Source organism: Salvelinus alpinus, chromosome 7 (assembly GCF_045679555.1).
Source record: "Salvelinus alpinus chromosome 7, SLU_Salpinus.1, whole genome shotgun sequence".
Lineage (NCBI taxonomy): Eukaryota > Metazoa > Chordata > Actinopteri > Salmoniformes > Salmonidae > Salvelinus > Salvelinus alpinus.
Window position 1 is genome coordinate 43,621,399 of NC_092092.1, and position 25,534 is coordinate 43,646,932.

The 25,534-nt window shown below is 45.0% G+C and overlaps 1 protein-coding gene across 1 annotated transcript in view; it reads left to right on the top strand.

Annotated features, from left to right (window-relative positions):
- Positions 1–2,748: 2,748 nt before the first annotated feature.
- apln (apelin) overlaps positions 2,749–25,534 on the top strand; it is a 28,319-nt gene continuing 5,533 nt past the window's right edge. Inside the window, exons 1-2 of the mRNA XM_071410442.1 lie at positions 2,749–3,342; positions 18,587–18,762. Of these exons, the coding sequence (XP_071266543.1) occupies positions 3,276–3,342; positions 18,587–18,756 (237 nt within the window). The 5' untranslated portion in view covers positions 2,749–3,275 and the 3' untranslated portion in view covers positions 18,757–18,762. The remainder of the gene's footprint in view (positions 3,343–18,586; positions 18,763–25,534) is intronic.

Genomic DNA, 25,534 nt, shown 5'->3' on the forward strand with positions numbered 1-25,534 from the left:
CACAAATCCATGTGTACGTGTGTGTATAGTGCATATGTTATCGTGTGTGTGTGTATGTCAAGGGTGGCAGGCAAGCCTGGAGGAGTGGGCCCACTCCAGGACCAAGGAGTGGACAGAGTCAGGAACAAACATCCAGTTATCTGGGCCCTCCTGGGTTCGGCTGGGAACGCTGCTCCTCACGGACCTACTTCCCTATTCCCCAGCTGAGTTCCATTGCCAGGCACGAGGTGGGAAGGATGGTCTCGGGGCCCGAGGGTGTAGCCGCGGGGCTATAGCGGTGTGACAGCGCATCCGGCTTGATATTCTTGGATCCCGGTCGGTAGGAGAGGGAGAAGTTCAACTGGGTGAAAAGCAGGGCCCACCTAGCTTGCCTGGAATTGAGACACTTGGCGGTGCGGAGATATTCCAGGGTCTTGTGATCCGTCCACACAATGAACGAATGTTCCGCCCCCTCCAACCAGTGTCTCCACTCCTCCAACTCCATCTTCACCGCGAGAAGATCACGATTTCCCACATCGTAATTCCTCTCCGTGGCGTTGAGGCGATAAGAGAAGAAGGCGCAGGGATGTAAGTTGAGGTCCAGGGCAAAACGGGACAGGACAGCCCCCACTCTGACATCCGAATCATCAGCCCCCACCACGAACTGACGGGACGGGTCAGGATGAACCAATATGGGAGCTGTGGTGAAGTGGTGCTTGAGGTCCCGGAACACCCGGTCAGCAACTGGGGACCACGTGAACGGAACCTTGGGAGAGGTGAGTGCAGAAAGGGGGGAAGCCAGGGAGCTGTGGCCCCAGATAAAGCGGCGATAGAAGTTGGCAAATCCCAGGAAACATTGCACTGCACTCTAGACGTAGGCTGGGGCCAATCCACCACCGTTCTCACCTTCCCGAGATCCATCTGTACATTCCCTGCAGCGATGATGTAACTAAGGAAGGGGAGGGAATTTGCATTTCTCCACTTTCAAGAAAATCTGGTTCTCCAGGAGGTGCTGGAGGACCTGTCGGATGTGGAGCACATGTTCTTGGGCTGAGTGGAGAAAACGAGGATGTCGTCAAGGTAGACGAAGACGAACCGGTTCAACATGTCGCGGAGAACATCATTGAACAGGGCCTGTAACACTGCTGATGCTTTGGTAAGGCCAAATGGCATGACCAGATATTTGTAGTGACAGCTGGCCGTGTTGAAGGCAGTCTTCCACACATACCTCTTCCGTTTCTGCACCAGGTGGTAGGCGTTCCACAGGTCCAACTTGAAGAAAACGGTGGCCCCCTGGAGCGGCTCGAAGGCCGAGGCGATGAGTGGTACCGGGTAGCGGTTCTTCACTGTGATGTCATCGATGAACAGGCGCAGAGTTTTGTCCTTCTCCACAAAGAAGAACCCTGCGTCGGCAGGGGAGGCAGAAGGACAGATACACCCTGCAGTCAAGACTCAGGAGAAGACCCAGATGCAGACAGTTTCGAAGTAACAAAAGTTTATTTCCAAAACAGGGGAGCAGGCAAAGAACAGGTCAAGGGCAGGCAGAGGTCAGTAGTCCAGAGCAGAGTCCGAAAGGAACAGAACGACAGGCAGGGTCAGGGCAGGCAGAATGGTCAAAAACCGGGAAAGCTCGAAAACAGGAACTAGAGAAAGAAAGGAGCATGGGAAAAACCGCTGGTAGGCTTGACAAAACAAAATGAACTGGCAACAAACAAACAGAGAACACAGGTATAAATACACTGGGGATAATGAGGAAGATGGATGACACCTGAAGGGGGTGGAGACAAGCACAAAGACAGGTGAATACAGATCAGGGTGTGACAGTGTATGCATGTGTCTGTGCCTATGTTTGTGTTGCTTCACAGTCCCCATTGTTCCTTAAGGTGCATTGTTATCAGTTTTTTTATATCTAATTTTACTGCTTGCATGAGTTACTTGATGTGGGAAAAATGTCCATGTAGTCATGGCTCCATGTAGTACTGTGTGCCTCCCATAGTCTGTTCTGGACTTGGGGACTGTGAAGAGACCTCTGGTGACATGTCTTGTAAGTATAGTTTGTCAGTATAGTGACAAACTATACTTATTGCTCCAATGGCGATAGTGAAACAGGTTGCATTCAACATGATGTGACAAACTATTCCTCCTATCTATGGACAAAGCTGATAAGAGTACTTGTTACAGTTGTAGTGGTCGCACGGATAGTTCTCACAATTCAGTACCAGAAATGCAACCTTTCCTGTTTACCGTCTAATGAACAAATGAAAAAACAAGTGTACTTATTTCAGAGCCTTACAGGGAGGGTAGCTTTCTGGTTGCTTTGTTCACCAAAGAATATAACATTGGAAATGAAACCAAACAAATTACTCAGAGTCAGTGAAACAAACAACAAGAGATTGGATCAAGCCAATGAGTCTGCTAAGTTTTTCCTAAGGGTACTCCCAATTGACTAAGGGACATTGACTTGAAATACCGCAAAACATTTAACGCCATGCCCTTAGTCTCTAAGGACTGGAGTTTTAGACAGAGAATAAGGGAAGGGAGCTACATTCAAAGACTACTTTATCAACAAGAGCATGTGGTTGGTTATTATGATAAACCTGGACACCCCCCACCACTCCTCCTTTCCTACCCCCGCCTGCCTTTCCTTCCCTCTCCTTCTTTAGTGGGAGGGTCGATGTATGTGTGTGGGGGGGGCAACATTGTGGGTGGGGTGGCCCCCTTTTCCAGGACCCACAGAGTCAATGATACATAAGCCACATGAGCGACTGGGCTCCTGTTATCCAAGGCAAACAGAGGACTTGCACACACACACAGCCAGACAGACCTGCTTCGAACTGCAAGCTGACTCCCAGCACATTCACAGCTCTACTGAACTTGGCACTGGCTGCCGTGTTCTCCGAGAAGGAAAAAAAAAACTGCACACCTCCGTGGGAGAGCTCAGATAAAGACGTGCCTTCAGTCTTGGAGTGGCGTTGTCACACACTGATATACAAATACGCATTTAGACACACACACACATACAGAAATACACACACGCACCAGGCAGGCAGGCAGCCAGACACACACACACACAAACACACGCACACACCAGGGTGCATACAGAGGCACGCGCACACTCACTCTTACACACACACAGAGAGAGAAGCAAACAGTCTTGCTCTCTCCCTCTCTCTCTCTCTCTCCCTTGCTCGCTCAGTCGCTCTCTCTGCCTCTCTCCCTCACTCCCATCCACACACACACACACCACTACAGTATATCAGCTAGCGACTACCGGAGAGCCAGAGGGGAGTGCAGAAATGAATGTGAAGATCCTGACGCTGGTGATTGTGCTCTTGGTGTCTCTGCTGTGTTCTGCCAGTGCTGGTGAGTACAGGGCTCGCTCGGGCTTCTGCCTGTAGCCTCCCTATGCTTTCTATTTTCTCCCTCGTTATCGGCCCTAAGGCTCGGCTAAGGCAGCTGTAGTTGATCAGTTACCCAGTGTGATTAGCCTTGTGTGCCACTAAAAGGGAAGGAATATCTGTTCAGCACCTGACTGTGTACAGTACTGCAGTGCAGTGGTTTCCATGTTATTGTTGCTGGGGCTGTATTTTGTATTGAAGTGTATAAGGTGCTCTAGGTCATATGCTTTTCACTTGATTCAGCTTGAGGGACAGCAGAGATTGTGGCTCATATGAAATATTTAGGGGCTTTTATTGATGGTCATTGCTGTCTATGCTGAGTGCTGTGGCTGAGTGTTGTCAAGGCTGTGTTGCTATATGACTGTTGTGACTGTTATGAAATGGACAGTGGACATGGCATGGCACATGTACTGCAAGGTAGTGTGGGGAAATAAATCAACCATAGCTGGTAGAGGCATAACTGGTTGTACAATCCTAATTCCACCTGACTAAATGCATTTATAATGTATTAGTGTATTGTTTTTAACCACATTATAGCAACAGCATGCCTGTTCCCGTGGTAATCCAATGCTCTGATTCATTTGGTGTGCTGTTGATGAGGATTGTATTTAGAATGTCTATGGGGGAGGCACATAATCCTAGATGCATGGTTGGATGGTCTCTTGAGGAGCTCAATTTGTGCTCCTTTGTCACAGTACATTTCCGTAAAGTGCTGCCGCAGCTCTGGAGCCATTGTGTTGGACTCGGGTGTGAAATGAGAATCCCTGTGCGTACAAATTACAATAAGCCACAACGAACGTGGAGCATAGTGTCTAGAGGTATTTCTCAGTGGTGGCTCATGGGAGTAGGAGCCTTTAGTGATGTGGGAGGGGTGGGGGGGTCAGTTAGCTGACCATTGGCCAGCCTGCAGATGTGGTGCAGGTAACAGTGGTGTGTGAAAACACAACAGTGGGTCTTGTGTCAATGCTTCTAGCTACCTCTCTGAGGATTGACATCTATCTATTAACCACTGCTGGTCGGCACGTGCGTGTACATAATTGTGTATCTGTGTATATCTACTTGTATTATGTGCCTGACTGTACATGCATCTGTGAGGTGTACTGGCCACACTTGGCGTATAAAACTACAAGGTGCAGCAGTGAGACGCTCATCGTCTCCCATGCTTCCGAGCGTTGCATTCATTACGGCGTGTGACGTGCTATTTTTGTCTCGGCCACACGAGTACATGGGAAGCAATTATCCTGCATTATACGGTCAGTGTCGTTTTTTTCACAGCCCCTGCGTGTGTCTGACCATGTTCCACGCCCGAGAGCTCAGCACCGCCCTACACTTCCCCTTCCCTGTGCTCTGATGACGGAGGAAAAGAAGCTGTGTGGGCTCAAAAATGCTTATTCAAATGATTCTACGTCTTTCAGGACATGCTGCCTGTATCTGCTCTTTCTCCTTGCCTGTTTCCCTGGCTGGTACTGTAGTATTGTCTACATTGAGAGGGAGAAAGGGGAGGCTACTGTATAGCAGCGTTAGTGGGTGTGGGGAGAGATGGATGCTGCTAGTTCGAGCTGGAGTCTGTGTCTGTGCCTGTGCAGCACCAGCCTCTGCTATATGCGCTGTGCTGTCGCGGGAAGGTGTCGGGAGAAGGCTCTGTGTGTAGGAAGTGGGTGTGAAGCCTTTCATCTCGAGACAAATGCTTTTTCCAGTTCACCAGGAGTTTTCCCGGGTTATCTGTTTTCAGGTGTGTGTGTGTGTAGTCTGAAGCACTGGCATGGTCAGGCAGAGAAAGGGTGGGGACCTGTGTGTGTATGTGACTGCTTGTGTGCCTGTGTGTGTGTGTTTGGCAGTCAGAGCTCATGGTGCAACAGGCGACAGAACCTCAATCTAACACTCCCCTCCAGCAGTCCTTCGGTGTCACTGAGTAGATTCAGTAGCACTACAGTGGCCTTGCTGGTTCTATATCACCATCCCTGAACAGCATACCGTACCTCAATTACCCATCTTCAAAAAGGCACAGTCTACCTTGAAAGCAAGAGAGAGCAGGCAAAGCCTCAGATGTGGTATTCATGATTCATTCTGAAGGCGATCACTTGTCTTCCTCCCCCTCTAACTCTTAAGGGCTGGTATGTAAACAATCCGTATTGTGGAAACAGTCTGGCCTCTCAGGCCTGTCAGCCGAGATATCAAAACCCCATCTTTCACAGGCACGGAAACACCTCCGCCCAAATCCCTAAATGCAGAGAGTTGCACAGGAGGAAAACAACAGATGCTGACACACACACACACACACACACACACACACACACACACACACACACACACACACACACACACACACACACACACACACACACACACACACACACACACACACACACACACACACACACACAAAAGGCACAATGCTTCTGAGGTGTGTGATGTTAGAGGCCTGGTTGACTCCGGGTTGAGTCAGGCACATTTGAACAGGTGAGGTGGTTGGTGGTTTTGTGAGGTGGGCATGATAGGGGGGCTCCTCTTACTGGAATTATATATGGGAGAAATCATCTGCCTTACAGTAGGGAGGCAATTTCCCGTGAGCTGTCAGCAATGCTATTATTCCGTGTTAAACTTTGATGTATTGTCGGTTCTCGGGATTCGGCACCAGCATAGTCCCAATTCAGCTGCACCTGTGGTGCGTTCTGGGTCAGGGAGAGCCACAGAGAGGCCGGAGAAAATAAATACAGGCCCTCATTAAGGCACCTACATCCATACAATGTTTCTTTTCAACAATAAAAAAAGGGAAAAGGGAGGCGGCGAGGAAAAGCCAGGATATTTGGTGAAACAACATCAATGGGACCTATGCTAACAGTACCCAGGAAGCCTTAAATCATAATCCCAGCTCCTTCACACTGGCTCTGGTAATGTAAAGAGTTTTTTTGTGTCCGCTGTTGCTGCAGTGATTATATGGGCCGTAGAGAGAACAAAAACAGGAAAACTTTTCCAGATGTCCTGCAATAACATAATAATGGTGGGCAAACATTTGCGACAGAGTGGGCGCAGTAGTTAGGTTATTAGGGGATTATGGGGAATCATTCAGAGGGTCTTTGAGGCACGGGGGCTAGCTTAGTTGGGCGAGTGAGTGGCAGCTGGGTTTGTCTTGTTCTCTCCCACACACACAGATACACATGAAGAATAACACATTGTGAATAACCTGGATTTCCTCTCTGCGCAACGCTGGCAGAGAATCAGAGCCAAACCATCAGTTTCAAGATAGGACAGCTAGTCTGAGAGACACGACACAGACACTCACGGCTCTGTCTCTTTACAGAGGCAACCAGACATGCTCAATAGACAGCAAGAATGTTTGACCATTGGCTACAGTATGGTGCATGGTGGCAATCCTGAATGGACACATCATGTAGGCCTAGTTTCATTCTTCAACCCCCAAATCAGGAAGAGCTAATTATTTTATTAGCAACCTCTACTAACTGCTAACTACTTGTTGCACTCTGCCATGTAAATGAATGACAAACATGGAGAAATCGAAATAAAGTCCTAAATCCCTAGTAAAAACCCATAGCCTGCGATTTACTGTATTGAAAAAACAGTCTGGTCTTGTTGACTTCAATAATAAAGTCTTGGGACTTTATTAATGTTGTTTGTGATAAGCCACTTTATACTGTACATTGGTATAACTCCCACTCACCGTGGACTTCATATAAACCGTCCACAATTGCGTTAGAGGAGAGGGAAGAGATTTGGGGGGGAAATCGTCAATTGGTAGGCTCCAAGACGTTAGCATATGCGACTGCTGAGGCGCTGTAATGTAATTCAGAAATCCTTTGAATGAATAAATCAACTCACTTAGAACATCGGTCAGAAGTGTAGGCCTATGCATAAGGAGAAAGACACAGGGAGCGAAAAATAGAAAAAAAGAAAGGAAAGACAGAGAGAGAGCGGCCATCTTGGAGCACAAGGGTCGTTTAAGCTTTCAGTGGCGAGGGGAGCGCCATGCACGACACTGAAATATTAAAAAGCCTCTAAAAACTTCACAGCTGGTGGTCTCACTTGCCTTCCCAAATTTCTGCAGGTGGACGAACAAGAGCAATAAAAGGTGGCATGCAACGGTAGTAAAACAATTAGTCTTGAAACGCTCTCTGCCTCTGCCTGACCCTGAATCCATTATGTGGCCCTAGCTGTTCCGGAGTCGGGCCTTAGTCTGTCTCCCTCATATGAGAGCTATGAGAATGCTGCCCTGGGGCAGATGGTTGGGGTTACTCACCATGCTAGCCAGGCCTCTTCTGAGCACCACCAGATCCCTATCCCCAGGCCCAGGTTACTCCCATTCTCGCACCCAATAGCTTAATCAAAGCCAGATATTTTCAAAACCTGTGCTAGCTCCACCAGGGGCTCAATATTAACGTGATTTATGACTCCCTGTTCAAACATTAAGTGTTACATTTAAAGTGGGTGTCAATTGTGATACGATCGGAGTGGACATTTTTATTAACAGCACACCAAAAACCCCTGAATAAATATTCTGGAGTCGTTGGAATGAATGAATGGAGCTTTAATTACTTACACGGTCAATTTACGCAAAACATGGAATGGGAAAATATTACTCTTGAACAGTGGTGGTCACAGATATCATTTCCCATCATTTCTTGTGGCCAAACATTGTTTTGTTTCATCTCGTTCTTTCATGACAGATATCCATAATTCAATGCATGGAAATATAGGAGCAGCTGGACATCACTTTAGAATGAGGTAAAACAGAAAGAGAGTGGAATGAAAATATAACCAATGTATCCCTATTAATGCTAAAACCACGTACAGTACATTCATTACGGACACCTGGTCCAAAGCAAGACACAGCTGGCACTTTTTAGGGACTGTTATAGATAAGGAGGACTGGGGAGATTCATGCGAACTCTGAAGTAGTGGATCATACATTGGAACGATGGGCCATGCAAAGAGGGCTTAGCAGAGTTTGGGAACACTTACCAGTGCCCCCACCGTGTTTAGTCTTACCTCCCAGGCCCTAGACCACAGGATATCCTTATTTCGGCTATACCTCTTTATTCTCTCAAAGACACACATACAAGGTCAAGGTGGTGGAGGTGTACCTCATTTCTCTCCCCACCCCTCCCGATTTAAATTAAATGCATGGAACTAGAAACCACACGTGGAATCATTCATTTATGAAACAATACGTTATTCATGGCGGGAGGAAGTTGCCATTGTGCGTAGTTTGTTAACTAATGATATTTGACTATTCCACGCATGCAAAAGAGAGAGCTCCAACGTGGGTCAATCAGCCTGTGACTGATAGGTGGAATCTCTCAATATGTTTCCTAATGGCTATATTTGGTGTAGGGCTGGACCTCCCACAGTGCCTCTTTCTCGATCTCATATACTGATGAGGAGAGAGAAAGGTTCCCTCCTTTCTTTGCTGGCCCCTGACCATGAACAAATGTTTGTGAAAGGGGAAAACAAGAAGTGGGATACATAACCATATATCTCGATCAGGCAGAACGTCGAGTCAAGTAGCAGCGGAACATCTCACGGATGCTTCAGGACAAACACACACAGGTTAGCATGTGCAGTACATTTGTCAACAAAACGCCGTAAGAAGCTTATATATTTCAGTTTTATGTGACACAATGTGACCCAGGGGACAGGTATCTGACAGGTATACCACAGTTTGTATATAAAACCCTTTCAGAAAAGCATTATCCCTTGACTCGAACGTTTATACTAATGTTGTTATAAATGCAGGTGGCATAAGTCCTGCTACTACTAGGATGTCTGCCAGTCAGGTAAGAGTAGCTGACTTGGCTGTTCACCTATGTGTGCGTTTGCTGTTTACCTAACCATGACGTCAAAATGCCCTCATTAGCTGAGAAACAGCCTTATGCAATGTTGATGCTATTTTCCTTTAAATCCTACCCTATGGGAGAAGCACTGATCCCTAAAGTAGCAGAGCTGCAGTGAACCTTTGGCGTCTCACATACACACACAACTCCCCTATAACATGGGAGAGGGCACGTCAGTTCACAGCAGGGGGGCAGTGATGACACAAGAGAGGGGAGGGGCTAGAGCTGGTGCTTCACATTTGATTAGCGTGCCCATGGAAACGGGCGGTTGGAGGATCCCTCTGCCCTTGCCACGCTGTTTCTGGAGATTAAGGCGACACCCACCTCACCTCCTCGCTGATTAGTCTACACACCGACCGATGTGCTGGGCCTCAGCCCACTACTGCTTACTGGAAAATCCAGGTCTAAAATGCCATTCGCCTATTGTTACCTCCAGCCTCCTACTTGGGGTGTTAAATCCTCTTTCAGACAGCAGGCTGCTACCGTCCTGGAAGCCAGTTCAGGGAGAAATCTCTCTTCAAATGCTATGCATGGCCGGCTCTCTGGTTTTGCCTGTATTTAAAAGACTCTAAAATGCAGTAAACTCCTAGCCATAGATTCACACCAATCCATTGAGTTGGATGGTGGATGAATGAAAGCAGCCAGGCGGTCCAGTGGTGGACTCCATTGCTTCATTAGTTGGCCCTTCAGCGTCGCTGCCGCCGCCCGAGGCCCTTTGAACACGCAGAGCTCTGATCATAGCTACCAGAGCAGGCTGCCCAGTCTCACACCTCATCACGAAACACTCTCACTAATTTGGGAGCATGTGTAGTTCACTCAAAGGGCTGCAACTTCACAGCCGACATAGGGGGTAAGGTCATGCTCAAAGGGACATTGCAGAAACAGAGCGGTCTGCCAAATCTGTTCAAATTTTTCTGAGCCCTCAACTTAAGTGAGCGATAGTTAGCGTAGTTTAGAAAGGGGGTTACGTTAGAGCTGGGAATATGCAGCGGGCGCTATGTTTAATGCACTTCCGTTTCCTCTAGGGAGTGGTTAGGGACAAAGCCAGCCTTCATTTCACCCCCACAACCCATTATTACCACAGACAAGTACCACAATACTACATATCAAACAGGGCCGAGCAGCAGTGGAACACACTGCTTGGAACACTCTGCTCGCCATGAAAGCAAAGGGCTGACACACACATACAGGACCCAAGCCCTCTCGCCCAGGGGAAACAGTTGAAAAAAAATAAGCTGCCCAGTCAGGTTAATTATGCGCTGAAATTTGTAAACTGGGAAACCTGATCCATTCCAACTGACAATGTCATTCTTTTTGCTCCCTGAGTGCCTTTCACAGTGGCTGCCATGGTAACGTGGGTCTGAAAGTCCGCACCAGTTTCTGCCAAGGCCCAGAGTTACTGGTAGGCATGCGATTAGCAGCACACTGACAGACTCCGGCTTCAACAGGCAGAACATTTCCAAATGGGGGTTCTGAATGCTGAACAGGGCAGGGGTGTCTGCTTCTTCCACTGCATTTCCATATCTGAGGTAGTGATAGATGCAAAGGCGAAAGCTAGACTAGCAGACGGCTAGCAAATCCACCACCATACTTTAGCAGCATCAGCAGAAGCTTTGCTCATGCTAGGGCTAAAATAGCGATGCGAGGAAAACGGTATGATTAACATGTCTCATTTCTGCCTAAATATTCTTGATCCCCTCATATACTCCTGGAGGGTGCATCCCTGGGCACAGTATGTGTGGTGTGTCTGTGTGTGTCTGGGTCTGTGGGTTAGTGTGTCTGTGGGAGTACTAAACACACAGGGAATCACTGGCTGCAGGTCCATGCCTTGTTTTAGTGAATGAGGGAAGCATGTGATGGACAGTGTGGGCTCACTCCTCTTACCGTACGTCACACTAATAACCATAGCTACACTCACTAGGGTATTTACTCTTACTCTCACGCAAACACATCCCTAGCAGTGTTACCCATAAGGATCACCCAGGCAAATGCACGGAATTAGGTACAAAGCAAACTGTCTCAATGTTCTGTATATACAGCTACAGACTATGTATATACAATGATGTGTATAAAATGCTGCAGATGATGTTAATGGTATTACATACATATAAACTGCTATCGCTCTTCCCTCGGCTAAGTGGACTACCATGAAACAGTGTCTGTTCTGCCGGGCTTATTACTTCCACGGAAAAGGGACATGCTGTACTGTAAGCTGCACTGAACCATGGTCCTCTGGCTCAGTAGGTTTTGAACAGAAAATGTATCTCTGTCTGAATCAATGGAGCTCATTATCACGTCCCCGTCACCTGTGACATGAGGCACTTAGCCGTTGCCAGCATCAAATAGGAGCCTGATGATGCCCCATGGTAGATGTGGCATCAAGCGGCGAGGCACTGGGCTAGGCACTGGAGCCAGTGTTTTACCAAGCAAGGATGCTGGTTCTCTTCTTTTCTGTTCTTTCCTGTTCTCTCCTCTACCTTCTGGTCCCTCCCCTTCTCATCTCTTCTGTTCTCCTCTCCTCTTTCTTCCACTCTCTTCTCTCCTGTTCTCTCATTGTCCTCCACCCTCATCTCTCGCCATGGTTACTACAGAGCAGAGCCCAGTTCCAGTCCGATGCTCTCGTTTCCACTCTATGGCAGCTGCTTGTTTACACATCAAGGGCCTCTCAGGCTGCCTCATCCTCTGCTTCGTGGAAGGATAGAACGGAGAGCAAGATGTAGGGTGTGGAGGAGCAGGAGGAAGGAGGGATGGAGGGACAGATGAAGAAAGAGAGAAAACAGAGAAAGAGGGATTGTTTTCCAATCGCTCTGTGAACCGTGAAAGATAATCGATGAGACAGTGCACTGATTTATAATCAGTTTAGCTGAGCAATGAGCAAAGACTATTCCAGTTAAGAAACAGATAAGATTAGTTGAAACGATGTATTAGTTCGCTTTTACGCACAGAAAATGAAACACTGCAAGGATTCAATTTCAGTGCGACACGCTTGAGGAACCTTGTTGATTCTGTATCAATCCATAAATAACCAGTTCAACCTTCTCACCTGTTGCTGGTTTACTCATGGACCTGGAAAGAGAGAAAATGTCATATTTCCTGGCGACCGAGTTAAGTCTAAAGCCATTGGTAAATGTACAAGACCAGAGATATGTTATGTGGGCCTCTTGGCATCCTACACAAATCAGCTTTTCTCTACAAAAGAAACAGTGCTCCTCATTCTCCATTCCCTGTGTGCTTCCTCCATCGGCGTGCCACGTCGCAGCAATGTGATATCCAATTTACCCATGCGGCTATCGATCGATAGACTTGGCACCAGACAGCAGGCATCCATTTCTCCCTACTACTCCCCTCTCTCTCTCTGACAGAACGGCGAGCGCTGGGAGACGTACAACTCTGCCCGGGTGATGGGGCTGCAGGGGCATTGACAGGGAAGGGCTGTCAGAAACGCTGTGTATCGGCCGGTTCTGAAATGAGATAAAGTGAAAAAGGCAACGTAATGGATGGCACCTGAGGAGTGTGGTGAAACAAAGGAAGGGGAACTAGATAGCAGTCGACTGGCGATCTATCATTAAGCCTGGAAGCAGGCCAGTTTGTGACACAGCTCTGCTTCTCTCAGTCTTGCTCTCGCTCTCTTTCTCCCTCTCTCTCACCACTTCCCTCTCAGATAGGTCTGGAGAGGCAGCAGCGGTAGCTGCAATATTTCCGGCATTCCAGAAATTCCCTATTAATTCGAGTTTACTTAGGGAATTACCAGAAGGGGGAGAAATGCCTGAGTTTGGTTGTGATGAGGGCCTGGGCTCTGGGGTCAGATGTTGAGATAAGGAGGAGTGGTATCGTGAGAAATATGTCATCTCTGCCATATTGCTTCCTTACCCGCTTATCATGTTTGTGGGAATCCCACAGTGGGAAAATATCAAATGGAATGCTACATATGCTGGATCCAATTTCACAGCAATACGATAGTATAGTAGGTTTTGTTTATGGAGATGAAATGTGCATTAACAAATTATTACTTTGAGTTGGGCCTCAATTACAAGGTCTTATGTCATTTGGATGGCTGCCTTCTCATCCCATCTATCCAGATATGGCTAAAGATACATGCCTGGAACTGGAAGTTGCTATATCATGTCTGGCCCAGCTTGATACCTTCTCTCCTGGTGGGAAGAGTCAATCCATAACTGCCAGTCTTATCACTGGGCCCTGGCTTATTTTTAGAAGCTTTCATTACACCTTTCTTTCCTGTGGCCAGACGGGCGGTAGGGCTGAGATCTGTCAGGAGATGTGCTCCCCTCAGAGCCCAGAGTTGAGCAGCAGCTGACAGCTCGCCGTGGCAGGAAACATCTAAATTGTCTCATTACAGATCCGGGTTATGACAGACTGAGCGACCCAGAGAGGAGAGGGAAGCGGGTGATGAGTTGTGTTCAGCACAGCCGGCCCAGGTGTAATTACAGTGTGTGTGTGTGTGTGTGTGTGTGTGTGTACGTGTGCGCATATGTCAAAGTGCCAGTTCCAACAGCACAGCCTTCACACATCAGCCGTAGTGGGGGGATGCTGTTTTAGATGCTGAAATACGCAACAGAGCCTTTTCCCCGGTGCAAATGAATTAGCCCACTGTTTCCTGCAAATATGCTATATGTGCCCAGAAGAAGATTAGCCCAGGAAATTAAACTTCAGACGTCTGGCATTTCATGGGGATATACATGGAAAACATTTTTTTTTAATTACATTTGCCTTCTGGTACAATAACAGTAATTCACCATTGTGTAAAACCATTCAAATCGTGGCGCTGTCTCGATTTCCTGATTCTAATGCTATTCTAAACTGTTTAGAACATGATCAATGAATATCAAGTGTCAAAACATGGTGGGGGTTCAACCAATGTACATGATACGTGTGCTTTCACTGTGATGGCATGTGGATAATGAATTCAATTCAGGCAAAAGCTGTTCCCCATTCAAATGAGTTTACCTTGTCAGCTGGAGAAGGGGTCCGCATGTGTGCAGCGGAGAGATGTTAATTAAACCCTAGTCTGAAAGCTCCTTAACAGAAAATGAGGATCCACCATCCACCACCCCATTGACACCCCTTGCTAGTTTATTCATCAGCCTCAGTTTCTCCAGTTGTGTTTTGCTGTGCTGGATACAGGAAGCAGACATGGGGAGACAGGAATGGTCTCCAGACACTTTCCATAAACCTTGTCAATTAGGAGAATCACTAGAGGCTAACGTAATCATGACTTTGACAACTGCTCTATTGCAGCCCTTAAGTATCTCCGCTCCTTTTCCCACCTGTACGGGAGGATGTGGATGATTGTCCAGTTTTAGGAGAAGACATAAAACCTAAAAGGAAGGTTCTTCCCAGGAGAATTCTAAAAATGGTGCCAGTCTCTCCTATGGGAGGAGCCTGGAATGTCATGACACCATGTGAGTGATGTCACTTTGGTTTTTGACAAGAAAAGCCTAATGGGAATTGTTGTTTATTTTTCAGGAAAGGTATTTATGTGTCTCTCAGCAAAAGATGCCTCTTTTAGGAACGCACACGCATAGTGAAGTTGAGAACGGAAATGTGTGACGAATTCTGATAGACGAAGTATAGCTTAGATTTAAAATGCAAAACATGTTTACTGGGTCGGAAATAACCCAGCTAGCACATTTGGTTCCTTGGACGTTTTGGGAACATACTATGTTTTTGGTTTCACATTGGTTGTGGGAATGAAGCCAGATGTTTCTTGACCGGTAAACAGAACGATTTTAAAACGTTCTGAAAACAGAAGTGAACATTTTGAACTGTTCTGGGAACGTTCGTTAGGTTGCAGAGGAGGTCCTAAAAAGGTTTTACTGTGATTCCTTGAAGGTTTCCCTGGGAGGTTTTATTAACGCTCTGAGAATGGAAATGATAGGTTATTTGGAGGTGTTTGAATAAGTTCCTTAAAACGTTCACTGAATGTTTCAACAAGACTTTTCATAACAACTGCTAGGTTATTTGGGGTTGACTTTTTTGAACTCCAAACACAGATAGGACACATGGAAATGAATTTCCTTAGGCGTTAATCATGCAAACACATTTATTTTTTATTGTGACACGGCATCATTGACATTGTTCTCTATCCACTGCGCCATACAAAGCTGTTAATGTTTGTATATTCAAACAGACCACATTTCAAAAGGAAACAAGCACTCATTAACCCTTTACACTTGTACCTGTATACGGGTTGAAAATGGCAGATTTGAACACTGACAAGTGCCTAAACTGAAACGCAATGGCTGTACGGTAACATGCTATACATGACGTCAGAGCTCAGGTTCTCCGCTTCACAGCTCTGTGTGGGTTTTGACTGACAGCCATTCTGAACATGCCCCCATCCCTCCCACAAATTTGGCAACTTTTGCAAATATTTTTGTCTGACAGAGAAATGCTGTAAATTAAGAGGACTGAATGTACTTTGAAAGCAAGCCAAACACAAGCCGAATGAGCACTTCAAACTTCCATATCTCAAAATCAATGTAATATACAGTGTCAACGTTTATGATCACTATGTTTGATGTACAGTTACAAGATGACATGGCATTATAACCTGGGTTATTCTTAACAGAATGAGCCTATGTTTGTTGTATTGTGGAGAAGATCTGCTACGGACCACGCACCTGAATGCACTCATGACTCCTTTCTATGCCCACTAAAATTACCATCTGCTTCTCTGAATTGCCTTGTGAAAGCCTAACACTGTAAGATCGGATTTTATAATTTAGCTAGGCATGTTGGCAACAGAACAAGCTTTCAAATGAGCCCCACCTGACCCAGAAAGCAATTTATAATGGACCGTTTTTGGATTGCGTAAACAACAACAGTACTTGTGTGATGGTGGGGATGCAGTGATTGCTCTAGTTCCTCCACGGCACAGCTAGGAGTGCACTTTATAGAGTCTTCTTTGAGTCATAAAAGTGCATTGAAATTACACTTGGAGACACCAGTTTGACCTCTAACTCAAACCTTTGTCATTTCTTGTGTCTCATGTTGCACCTACCCCAAGTTTTTCAATAATATTTTTATGTTACTTAATGTATCCAGAGTATTTTCACACAGGAAATGTAAAACACAAATAAAATTTAAAAAATGTAATGTTTGGATTCAGTCTTGTATCCATATAGACCAATTCCTACAAGTTATTATTATTATTTTTTATTACACCTTTATTTAACCAGGTTATTTGGTTGAGAACAAGTTCTCATTTACAACTGCGACCTGGCCAAGATAAAGCAAAGCAGTGCAACACAAACAACAACACAGAGTTACACATGGAATAAACAAACGTACAGTCAATAACACAATAGAAAAATCTATATACAGTGTGTGCAAATGAAGTAAGGAGGTAAGGCAATAAATAGGCCAATAGTGGCGAAGTAATTACAATTTAACAATTAACACTGGAGTGATATATGTGCAGATGAGGATGTGCAAGTAAAAATACTGGTGTGCAAAAGAGAAGAAAAACTCAAACAAATATGGGGATGAGGTAGGTAGTTGGATGGGCTATTTACAAATGGGCTGTGTACAGCTGTAGCGATCGGTAAGCTGCTCTGACAGCTGACGCTTAAAGTTAGTGAGGGAGAAATGTCTCCAACTTCAGTGTTGAGTTAAGATCACTTGTGGCCAATCAGTGGGTGTGGCCAACACAGTTGAACACACTTAACAAGATAGAGGATAGACAGTTTTGTTAATGCTAAGAACGGAATGTATCTGTTTTAAAATAACAGTCTTAAAACATTCTCTGAATGTTACTTAAGTTTTCTTGTGGTTTTTATAGAACGTTTTTTTCACGTTCTGAGAACGGAATGTAGGTTTTTAAATAACATTCTTAGAACGTTACAAAAGTTCTCGTGTTTTTTTATGGAAAGGTTTCTTAATGTTCTCGGAACAATTTGAGAACATGACTTTAAATAGAACCATGAGGAAACCTGTGTAGGCAATGTTATCGTCAAGTACTGAAATTCCCACAGAAGAATGTTGTTTCTTAACATTCTCTGAACTATTTGAGAAAATTCCCAATGTCCAACCAGTTGGAGAACGTTCCTAGAACATTACCACAATTGGGATTAAATGTAACCATGTTTGAACTTTTAGGAAAAGTTCTGTTAAAGTCATGAAATACTAAGAAAATAACATTTACTTGTCAAGTTCCTTAAATGTGCTGAGAATGTTCCAAAGTCAAGCTATCCTACACCATTTCCAATTGTGGGAAGGTTGTATGCAAAATAACACATAGGACAACCACGCTTTCACCAAGCTCTAAGAACATTATACGCTAGCTAGGAAGGGTTGTGATTGATGGATGACATGTTTTACGAGGTTGTCAACTTGTTCAGTTAATTAGGTTAGCAAATTGTAAATGAATTGCATACAAGAGTTTATTTCATCCATCTATTAGTTACTATAATTTTTTTCTTTTATTTATTTTTTAACAAAGCCTTACTAGAATTTTCCACTGTGAGACATTCAATCTTTTTGACAGGCTCACACAAAAATTCCAAATAAACTAAGTACTGACATTTTATGCGACTAAAGCAATGAATGGGGGTTGTGTGAAAGATCACCCACATTAAATATCATATAATGGTATCGAGATACTCAACAACAAAAAACTTGAAAGTCTGTACTCTCTCAAGAACGTCTTTGAGTTTGCAAAAAGGTCGAAGAGGTTACGGAGACACTGAGGTGGATCAAACCATTTGGAGTAGAGGCTTAAAAGATCAAGCCACACTTATTGAGAAATGACTAGAAACATCTGGGTTCACTCTCTGACACACACACACACACACTGTGGGACGCATACTACTATTTAGCCTGTCCCTAATCTTGGGTCAAACACAGGGTGCTGTGGTATGTACCTTCACCAAACCTGGTGTGTGAGACATCTGTAATCTTGAAGTGAGTCACACGGGACATGAGACACTACGGTTTGAGTTTCTCACCGAGGTCGAGCTACATCTGCTGTGTTTTGGTTCCACCACATTGACTTGATGAACTTCAATGCATGGGTGGGCTAAGAGAGGCCCACACAGATGCTAGCTTTGCATATCTTCGATTGGCTCATCCGCTATAGCTCTTATCCATATTTGTGTCTTATGTACACATGACAGAGTGAGATTACAGAAGTCACAATCAAAATGAGGATCAATCTAGCTGAGGATAGAAGTAGCGAGACTCATTGATAGGCTTCATACAGTACATGTCTACAGGGAGGCCATTTTAGGGTGCTAACATGCATCACCTCTGGTCCTACAGAAGTAGCAAAACTCATTGATAAAGTACATGTGTGTAGTGGTGGCCATTTTGGGGTGCTAACAAGAGTTTGTCATTCTACAGGTCCCATTATGGCCTCCACGGAGCATGGCACAGCACTAGAAGAGGCGGGCGCCGTGAGAAGGCTGGTCCAGCAGAACCCCGGCAGGGGTGGCCAGAGCCACAGACCAGCCGGCTGGAAGAGGAGACGCCCACGACCCCGTCTCTCCCACAAGGGGCCCATGCCATTCTAGAGCAAGGTGAGTTCCATACCGCATCACACATCTCGATGCATAGGCCCCTGATGCCAAAGTTCATTCCCTTTCAAGAGAGTATCTTACCCGTTATCTGGTCATCAGGGCTGATGATGAAAACTGAGGTCTAGTGTGAGATCCAGCCTTCATGACTGATCCCTCTCTTGAACGTATCACTCAGCATGTTTAGTCAGTGTGTGGAAAAGTTAAACTGTAACAGGAAGAAAAGGACATCTGTAAATGGCTATCACGTCCTCCCCTCTCAACTTAATCACAACACAGGGACGTTATTGTTGGCACAGGCAAAGCCTACTGGTTTAATGTATTCATCTTACTCCAGAAGTGTTGTTGACACAGTGAAAGCTAATATACTGCTTTTTGTGGGAGGTCGATTATACTCAGAAACATAATCTGGGTGAGTCAACTCTAGAGGAACAAACGTTTTCCTTCAATCTGATAATGTCAATTAAAATAATTTACCAAAGATAATACTTAGCGGGGTTGAGTTCGTAGCAGTGCCACAGTAGTGTATCTTTCACATGAAAGAATATTTTACTTTCCGTCAAGAAAAACAAGACTTTGTATGAAGCGTCTTTCATCCCAAAATGTGTGAAAATATTGTCTTTTCACCTTCTACCGGCACTGTCTGCACACACTTTTCAACGCTATTACAAAAACATACCGTGTCATTCAATTAACTCCAAGCAGGTTTATGGGAAAAATAGCACTCATGAAAATCACACAACACCACAGCTAGCATCTGAGCAGACAATCAGTGCACTTGGTTAATATACGTAATCAGAGCTGTAATTCGAAAGCCTCAGTGTGCTCTTGTTGACCGATAGTACTGGTGAAGGTACACTATCGTTCAAAAGTTTGGGGTCACTTAGAAAAGTCCTTGTTTTTGAAAGAAAAGCAAAAACAATTGTCCATTAAAATAACATAACATTTATCAGAAATACAGTGTAGAAATTGTTAATGTTGTAAATGACTATTGGAATGTTGTAAATGACTACTGGAAATGGCTGATTTTGAATGGAATATCTAGATAGGTGTACAAAGGGCCATTATCAGCAACCATCACTCCTGTGTTCCAATGGCAAGTTGTGTTAGCTAATCCAAGTTTATCATTTTAAAAGGCTAATTGATCATTAGAAAACCCTTTTGCAATTATGTTAGCACAGCTGAAAACTGTTGTGCTGATAAAATAATCAATAAAACTGGCCTTATTTAGACTAGTTGAGTATCTGGAGCATCAGCATTTGTGGGTTCGATTACAGGCTCAAAATGGCAAGAAACAAATAACTTTCTTCTGAAACTCGTCAGTCTATTCTTGTTCTGAGAAGTGAAGGCTATTCCAGCTAACTTGGATTAGCTAACACAACGTGCCATTGGAACACAGGAGTGATGGTTGCTGATAATGGGCCTCTGTACACCTATGTAGATATTCCATTCAAAATCAGCCGTTTCCAGATACAATAGTCATTTACAACATTATCAATTTCTACACTGTATTTCCTATCAATTTGATGTTATTTTAATGGACAAAAAATGTGTTTTTCTTTTAAAAACAAGGACTTTTCTAAGTGACCCCAAACTTCTGAACAGTAGTGTATGTTCTACCATGATGGTCTTGAATGGAGGGCCATTCGCCCAGGCATGTGCAAGAACTGCCATGAATTGAGGAACCCAAGACCCATTGTCACACATGAGACACATGTCTCTCCCAGACCACATGAGATACAGGGGGAGCTTGGCAGGATACAACATCCCTGCAGGAGGTGCCAGCCACACAACGCCAGCCTGCCATAAATGAATCCCAGTAATAGACGAGGCTTGGGATGAGGCAGATGTGTCATTCCCCTTAAGGCATGCTTAATCAGTTTAAAAGGGAAGTGGATAAAAGCCCTAGAAGGTGAGAAGCTCCACTTTCTTTTGTCCCCACATGGGTTTTACAATCTATGGATTGTTATATGTACTGACTCACTGACTCACAATGCTTTCACCGCTAACATCACTTCAATCACAACAAGACGATGATTTATATTTTCTCTGGCTCCTCTCGCCTTGCTAAGTTCATAGTTCACCTCATTTAGAGCTTTTTCCCTGCAAATCAATCAAATGTATTTATAAAGCCCTTCTTACATCAGCTGATGTCCCAAAGTGCTGTACAGAAACCCAGCCTAAAACCCCAAACAGCAAGCAATGCAGGTGTAGAAACACAGTGGCTAGGAAAAACTCCCTAGAAAGGCCAGAACCTAGGAAGAAACCTAGAGAGGAACCAGACTATGAGGGATGGCCAGTCTTCTTCTGGCTGTGCCGGGTGGAGATTATAACAGAACATGGCCAAGATGTTCAAATGTTTATAGATGACCAGCAGGGTCAAATAATAATAATCACAGCAGTTTGAGGGTGCAACAGGTCAGCACCTCAGGTGTAAATGTTAGTTGGCTTTTCATAGCCGATCATTCAGAGTATCTCTACTGCTCTTGCTGTCTCTAGAGAGTTGAAAACAGCAGGTCTGGGACAGGAAGCACGTCCAGTGAACAGGTCAGGGTTCCATAGCCGCAGGCAGAACAGTTGAAACTGGAGCAGCAGCACGGCCAGGTGGACTGGGGACAGCAAGGAGTCATCAGGCCAGGTAGTCCTGAAGCATGGTTCTCGGGCTCAGGTCCTCCGAGAGAGAGAATAAAAAAAAAATAAAGATAGAAAGAGAGAGAGAGAGAGAGAGAGAATGAGAGAAAGCATACTTAAATTCACACAGGACACCGGATAGGACAGGAGAAATACTTCAGATATAACAGACTGACCCTAGCCCCCCGACACAAACTACTGCAGCATAAATACTGGAGGCTGAGACAGGAGGGGTTGGGAGACACCGTGGCCCCATCCGACGATACCCCCGGACAGGGCCAAACAGGCAGGATATAACCCCACCCACTTTGCCAAAGCACAGCCACCACACCACTAGAGGGATATTTTCAACCACCAACTTACCATCCTGAGACCATCCATAGCCCACAAAGATCTCCGCCACGGCACAACCCAAGGGGGGGCGCCAACCCGGACAGGAAGATCACGTCAGTGACTCAACCCACTCAAGTGACGCACCCCTCCTAGGGACGGCATGGAAAAGCACTAGTAAGCCTGTGACTCAGCCCCTGTCACTGGCTAGTCAAGATTGGTTCTAGTCAAGATTCTAGCAGCCTTGTTTAGCACTAACTGAAGTTTATTTAGTGCTTTATCTGAGTAGCCGGAAAGTAGAGCATTGCAGTAGTCTAACCTAGAAGTGACAAAAGCATGGATACATTTTTCTGCATCATTTTTGGACAGAAAGTTTCAGATTTTTGCAATGTTACGTAGATGGAAAAAAGCTGTCCTTGAAACAGGAAACAGCTCTTGATATGTTCTCAAAAGAGAGATCAGGGTCCAGATTAACGCCGAGGTCCTTCACAGTTTTATTTGAGACGACTGTACAACCATCAAGATTAATTGTCAGATTCAACAGAAGATCTCTTTGTTTCTTGGGACCTAGAACAAGCATCTCTCTTTTGTCCGAGTTTAAAAGTAGAACATTTGCAGCCATCCACTTCCTTATGTCTGGAACACAGACTTCCAAGGAGGGCAATTTTGGGGCTTCAACATGTTTCATCGAAATGTACAGCTGTGTGTCATCTGCATAGCAGTGAAAGTTAACATTATGTTTCCGAATGCATCCTCATAACAAGGCATTCCAGTTAGCTCAACCTGACCAGCATGCCAATCAAGCCATTAAATTTGCCTTGGTTGGAATGTTGAGAAAGTTAGGAGACCCTATAGGAGGATGCCATTGTCTACTGTCCTCCATTGACTCCATGATAAAACCATCAAAACCCTTCATAAAAAAGAATCTTCTTTTATCAACATGTTCAACTGAACCAGAGAATAAATGAAACATTCTCCCCCAGTTGAGTGCAGTCTGGGAATTATCTCTTCACGAGGCCTGATAACCAGCAGGGATATAGCCGGCAGGCATCATTGAAACCACTCTGTCTTTGTTCTTGTCTCCTCCTTTCTTTTCTTTTTCTGATGGTAGGATGCATGTCTTGAGAAAAAGCTGTTGCAGCACATTCTTTTACCCTGGAGGAAAGATCTAAGCTCGACCGAGTTCAACGGAGGCACGAGTTGGAGAAAAAAATTTATTTCTCAATATGCCAGAATATGGATCCAAGTGATAATTGGCCCTAATTAGTGTACGTTATGAGTAGGGAAGGTGCTTCACTTGACAATATCCTCCACTCTACTTAAACCACACCATATCCAGAACCACAACCTCCACCTCCCTCCGTTTCATTGTCAAAGGCAGCTCATCCATTATATTCTGACACCTCAGGCAAGAGGGAGGTGAACTTGACTTTTAGCACGTGACACAAACGAGATGTGCGGAAATATTAGAGAGGAGACTGAGACCCGGGTCATCCCTTTGAGATGCTGTTGAGTCTCCGAGCTGAGGAGGTGCTACAGGATTACAAAAAATGTTGAACGACAGTATTGCAACAGAAGCAAGTTTTCAACAGTTCCTTAGGGAGTCTCCATAAATTGGGCAAATGAGTCGTACAGTTAGCTCTCTATCAAAACAATATAGAGACTGTCTGTGACTTTTTGTCCAAAAATTATTTGTTAAATATGCTTATTCAGAGTAAATATTGCTAGTTAGCAAGCGCGCAATCAAGCTGAAATGTTTTTATTTATTTATTGAAAAGTTCTCATTCAACTTACCTCTTGGATATGGCTAGCACAAAATAACTTTTCTAGTTAGCACGCTAACAGGCACCTGCCGTGGTGGATTGTGATGACGGTCAGACTTCTTGCCGTTGCCTCACATAAACCATACCTCCTTTTTGCAACAAGAAATGATAACTCTTCTGCCCAAAGAATAGAGTTCGCTACACTTTGTCAATCTGCACCTCTGACACTGACTCTCTATAATACATTCAGAAATTCCTACCATACTGAGATCATACCAGAGAGAAAATAAACAATAGAGTACAGACACAAACAATGACCCAGAGGATGAGTAGATTCACATCAGTACACTGGCATTACACAACCACAGAAATATGCCATCTGGAAAAAAGGACGGGCTCTCGTCAATCAATGAACCCTGTTGTCGAGCAACAAAGTTCACCGAGAGCACTAGCCATCTAAAAACATAAAAGGCCAGGGAAAAATAAAAGATTGTCCCATTGACAGGAACTCATCAAATCAAATCAAATCCATTTTTATTTGTCACATACACATGGTTAGCAGATGTTAATGCGAGTGTAGCGAAATGCTTGTGCTTCTAGTTCCGACCATGCAGTAATATCTAACAAGTAATCTAACAATTTCACAACAACTACCTTATACACACAAGTGTAAAGGAATGAATAAGAATATGTACATAAAAATATATATGGATGAGCAATGGCTGAACGGCATAGGCAAGATGCAGTAGAAGGTATAGAGTACAGTATATACATATGAGATGAGTAGTGTGGGGTATGTAAACATTATATAAAGTGGCATAGTTTAAAGTGACTAGTGATACATTTATTACATCCAATTTTTTATTATTAAAGTGGCTAGAGATTGAGTCAGTATGTTGGCAGCAGCCACTCAATGTTAGTGATGGCTGTTTAACAGTCTGATGGCCTTGAGATAGAAGCTGTTTTTCAGTCTCTCGGTCCCAGCTTTGATGCACCTGTACTGACCTCGCCTTCTGGATGATAGCGGGGTGAACAGGCAGTGGCTCGGGTGGTTGTTGTCCTTGATGATCTTTTTGGCCTTCCTGTGAAATCGGGTGGTGTAGGTGTCCTGGAGAGCAGGTAGTTTGCCCCGTGATGCGTTGTGCAGACCTCACTACCCTCTGGAGAGCCTTACGGTTGTGGGCGGAGCAGTTGCCGTACCAGGCGGTGATACAGCCCGACAGGATGCTCTCAATTTTGCATCTGTAAAAGTTTGTGAGGTTTTTAGTGACAAGCCGAATTTCTTCAGCCTCCTGAGGTTGAAGAGGCGCTGTTGCACCTTCTTCGCCACGCTGTCTGTGTGGGTGGACATTTCAGTTTGTCCGTGATGTGTACGCCGAGGATAACATACGGCGCCGCCAGAGATGGCTGCCTCGCTTTGCGTTCTCAGGAAACTATGCAGTATTTCGTTTTTTTATGTATTATTTCTTACATTGTTACCCCAGGAAATATTATGTTTTATTACATACAGCCGGGAGGAACTATTGGATATAAGAGCAACGTCAACTTACCAACATTATGACCAGGAATACAACTTTCTCGAAGCGGATCCTCTGTTTGGTCCACCACCCAGGACAATGGATCAGATCCCAGCCGGCGACCCAAAACAATGGCGCCGCAGGAGGGGCAGAAGAAGCGGTCTTCTGGTCAGGCTCCGTAGACGGGCACATCGCGCACCGCTCCCAAGTCCAGTCTCTTGACAACAAGGTAGACGAAATCCAAGCAAGGGTTGCCTTCCAGAGAGTCATCAGAGACTGTAACGTTCTTTGTTTCATGGAAACGTGGCTCACTCGAGACACGCTATCGGAGTCGGTACAGCCACCTGGTTTCTTCAAGCCGACAGAAACAAACATCTCTGGTAAGAAGAAGGGCGGGGGGGGGGGGGGTATGCCTTATGATTAACGAGACGTGGTGTGATCATAACAACATACAGGAACTCAAGTCCTTTTGCTCACCTGACCTAGAACTCCTTACAATCAAATATCGACCGCATTATCTACCAAGAGAATTCT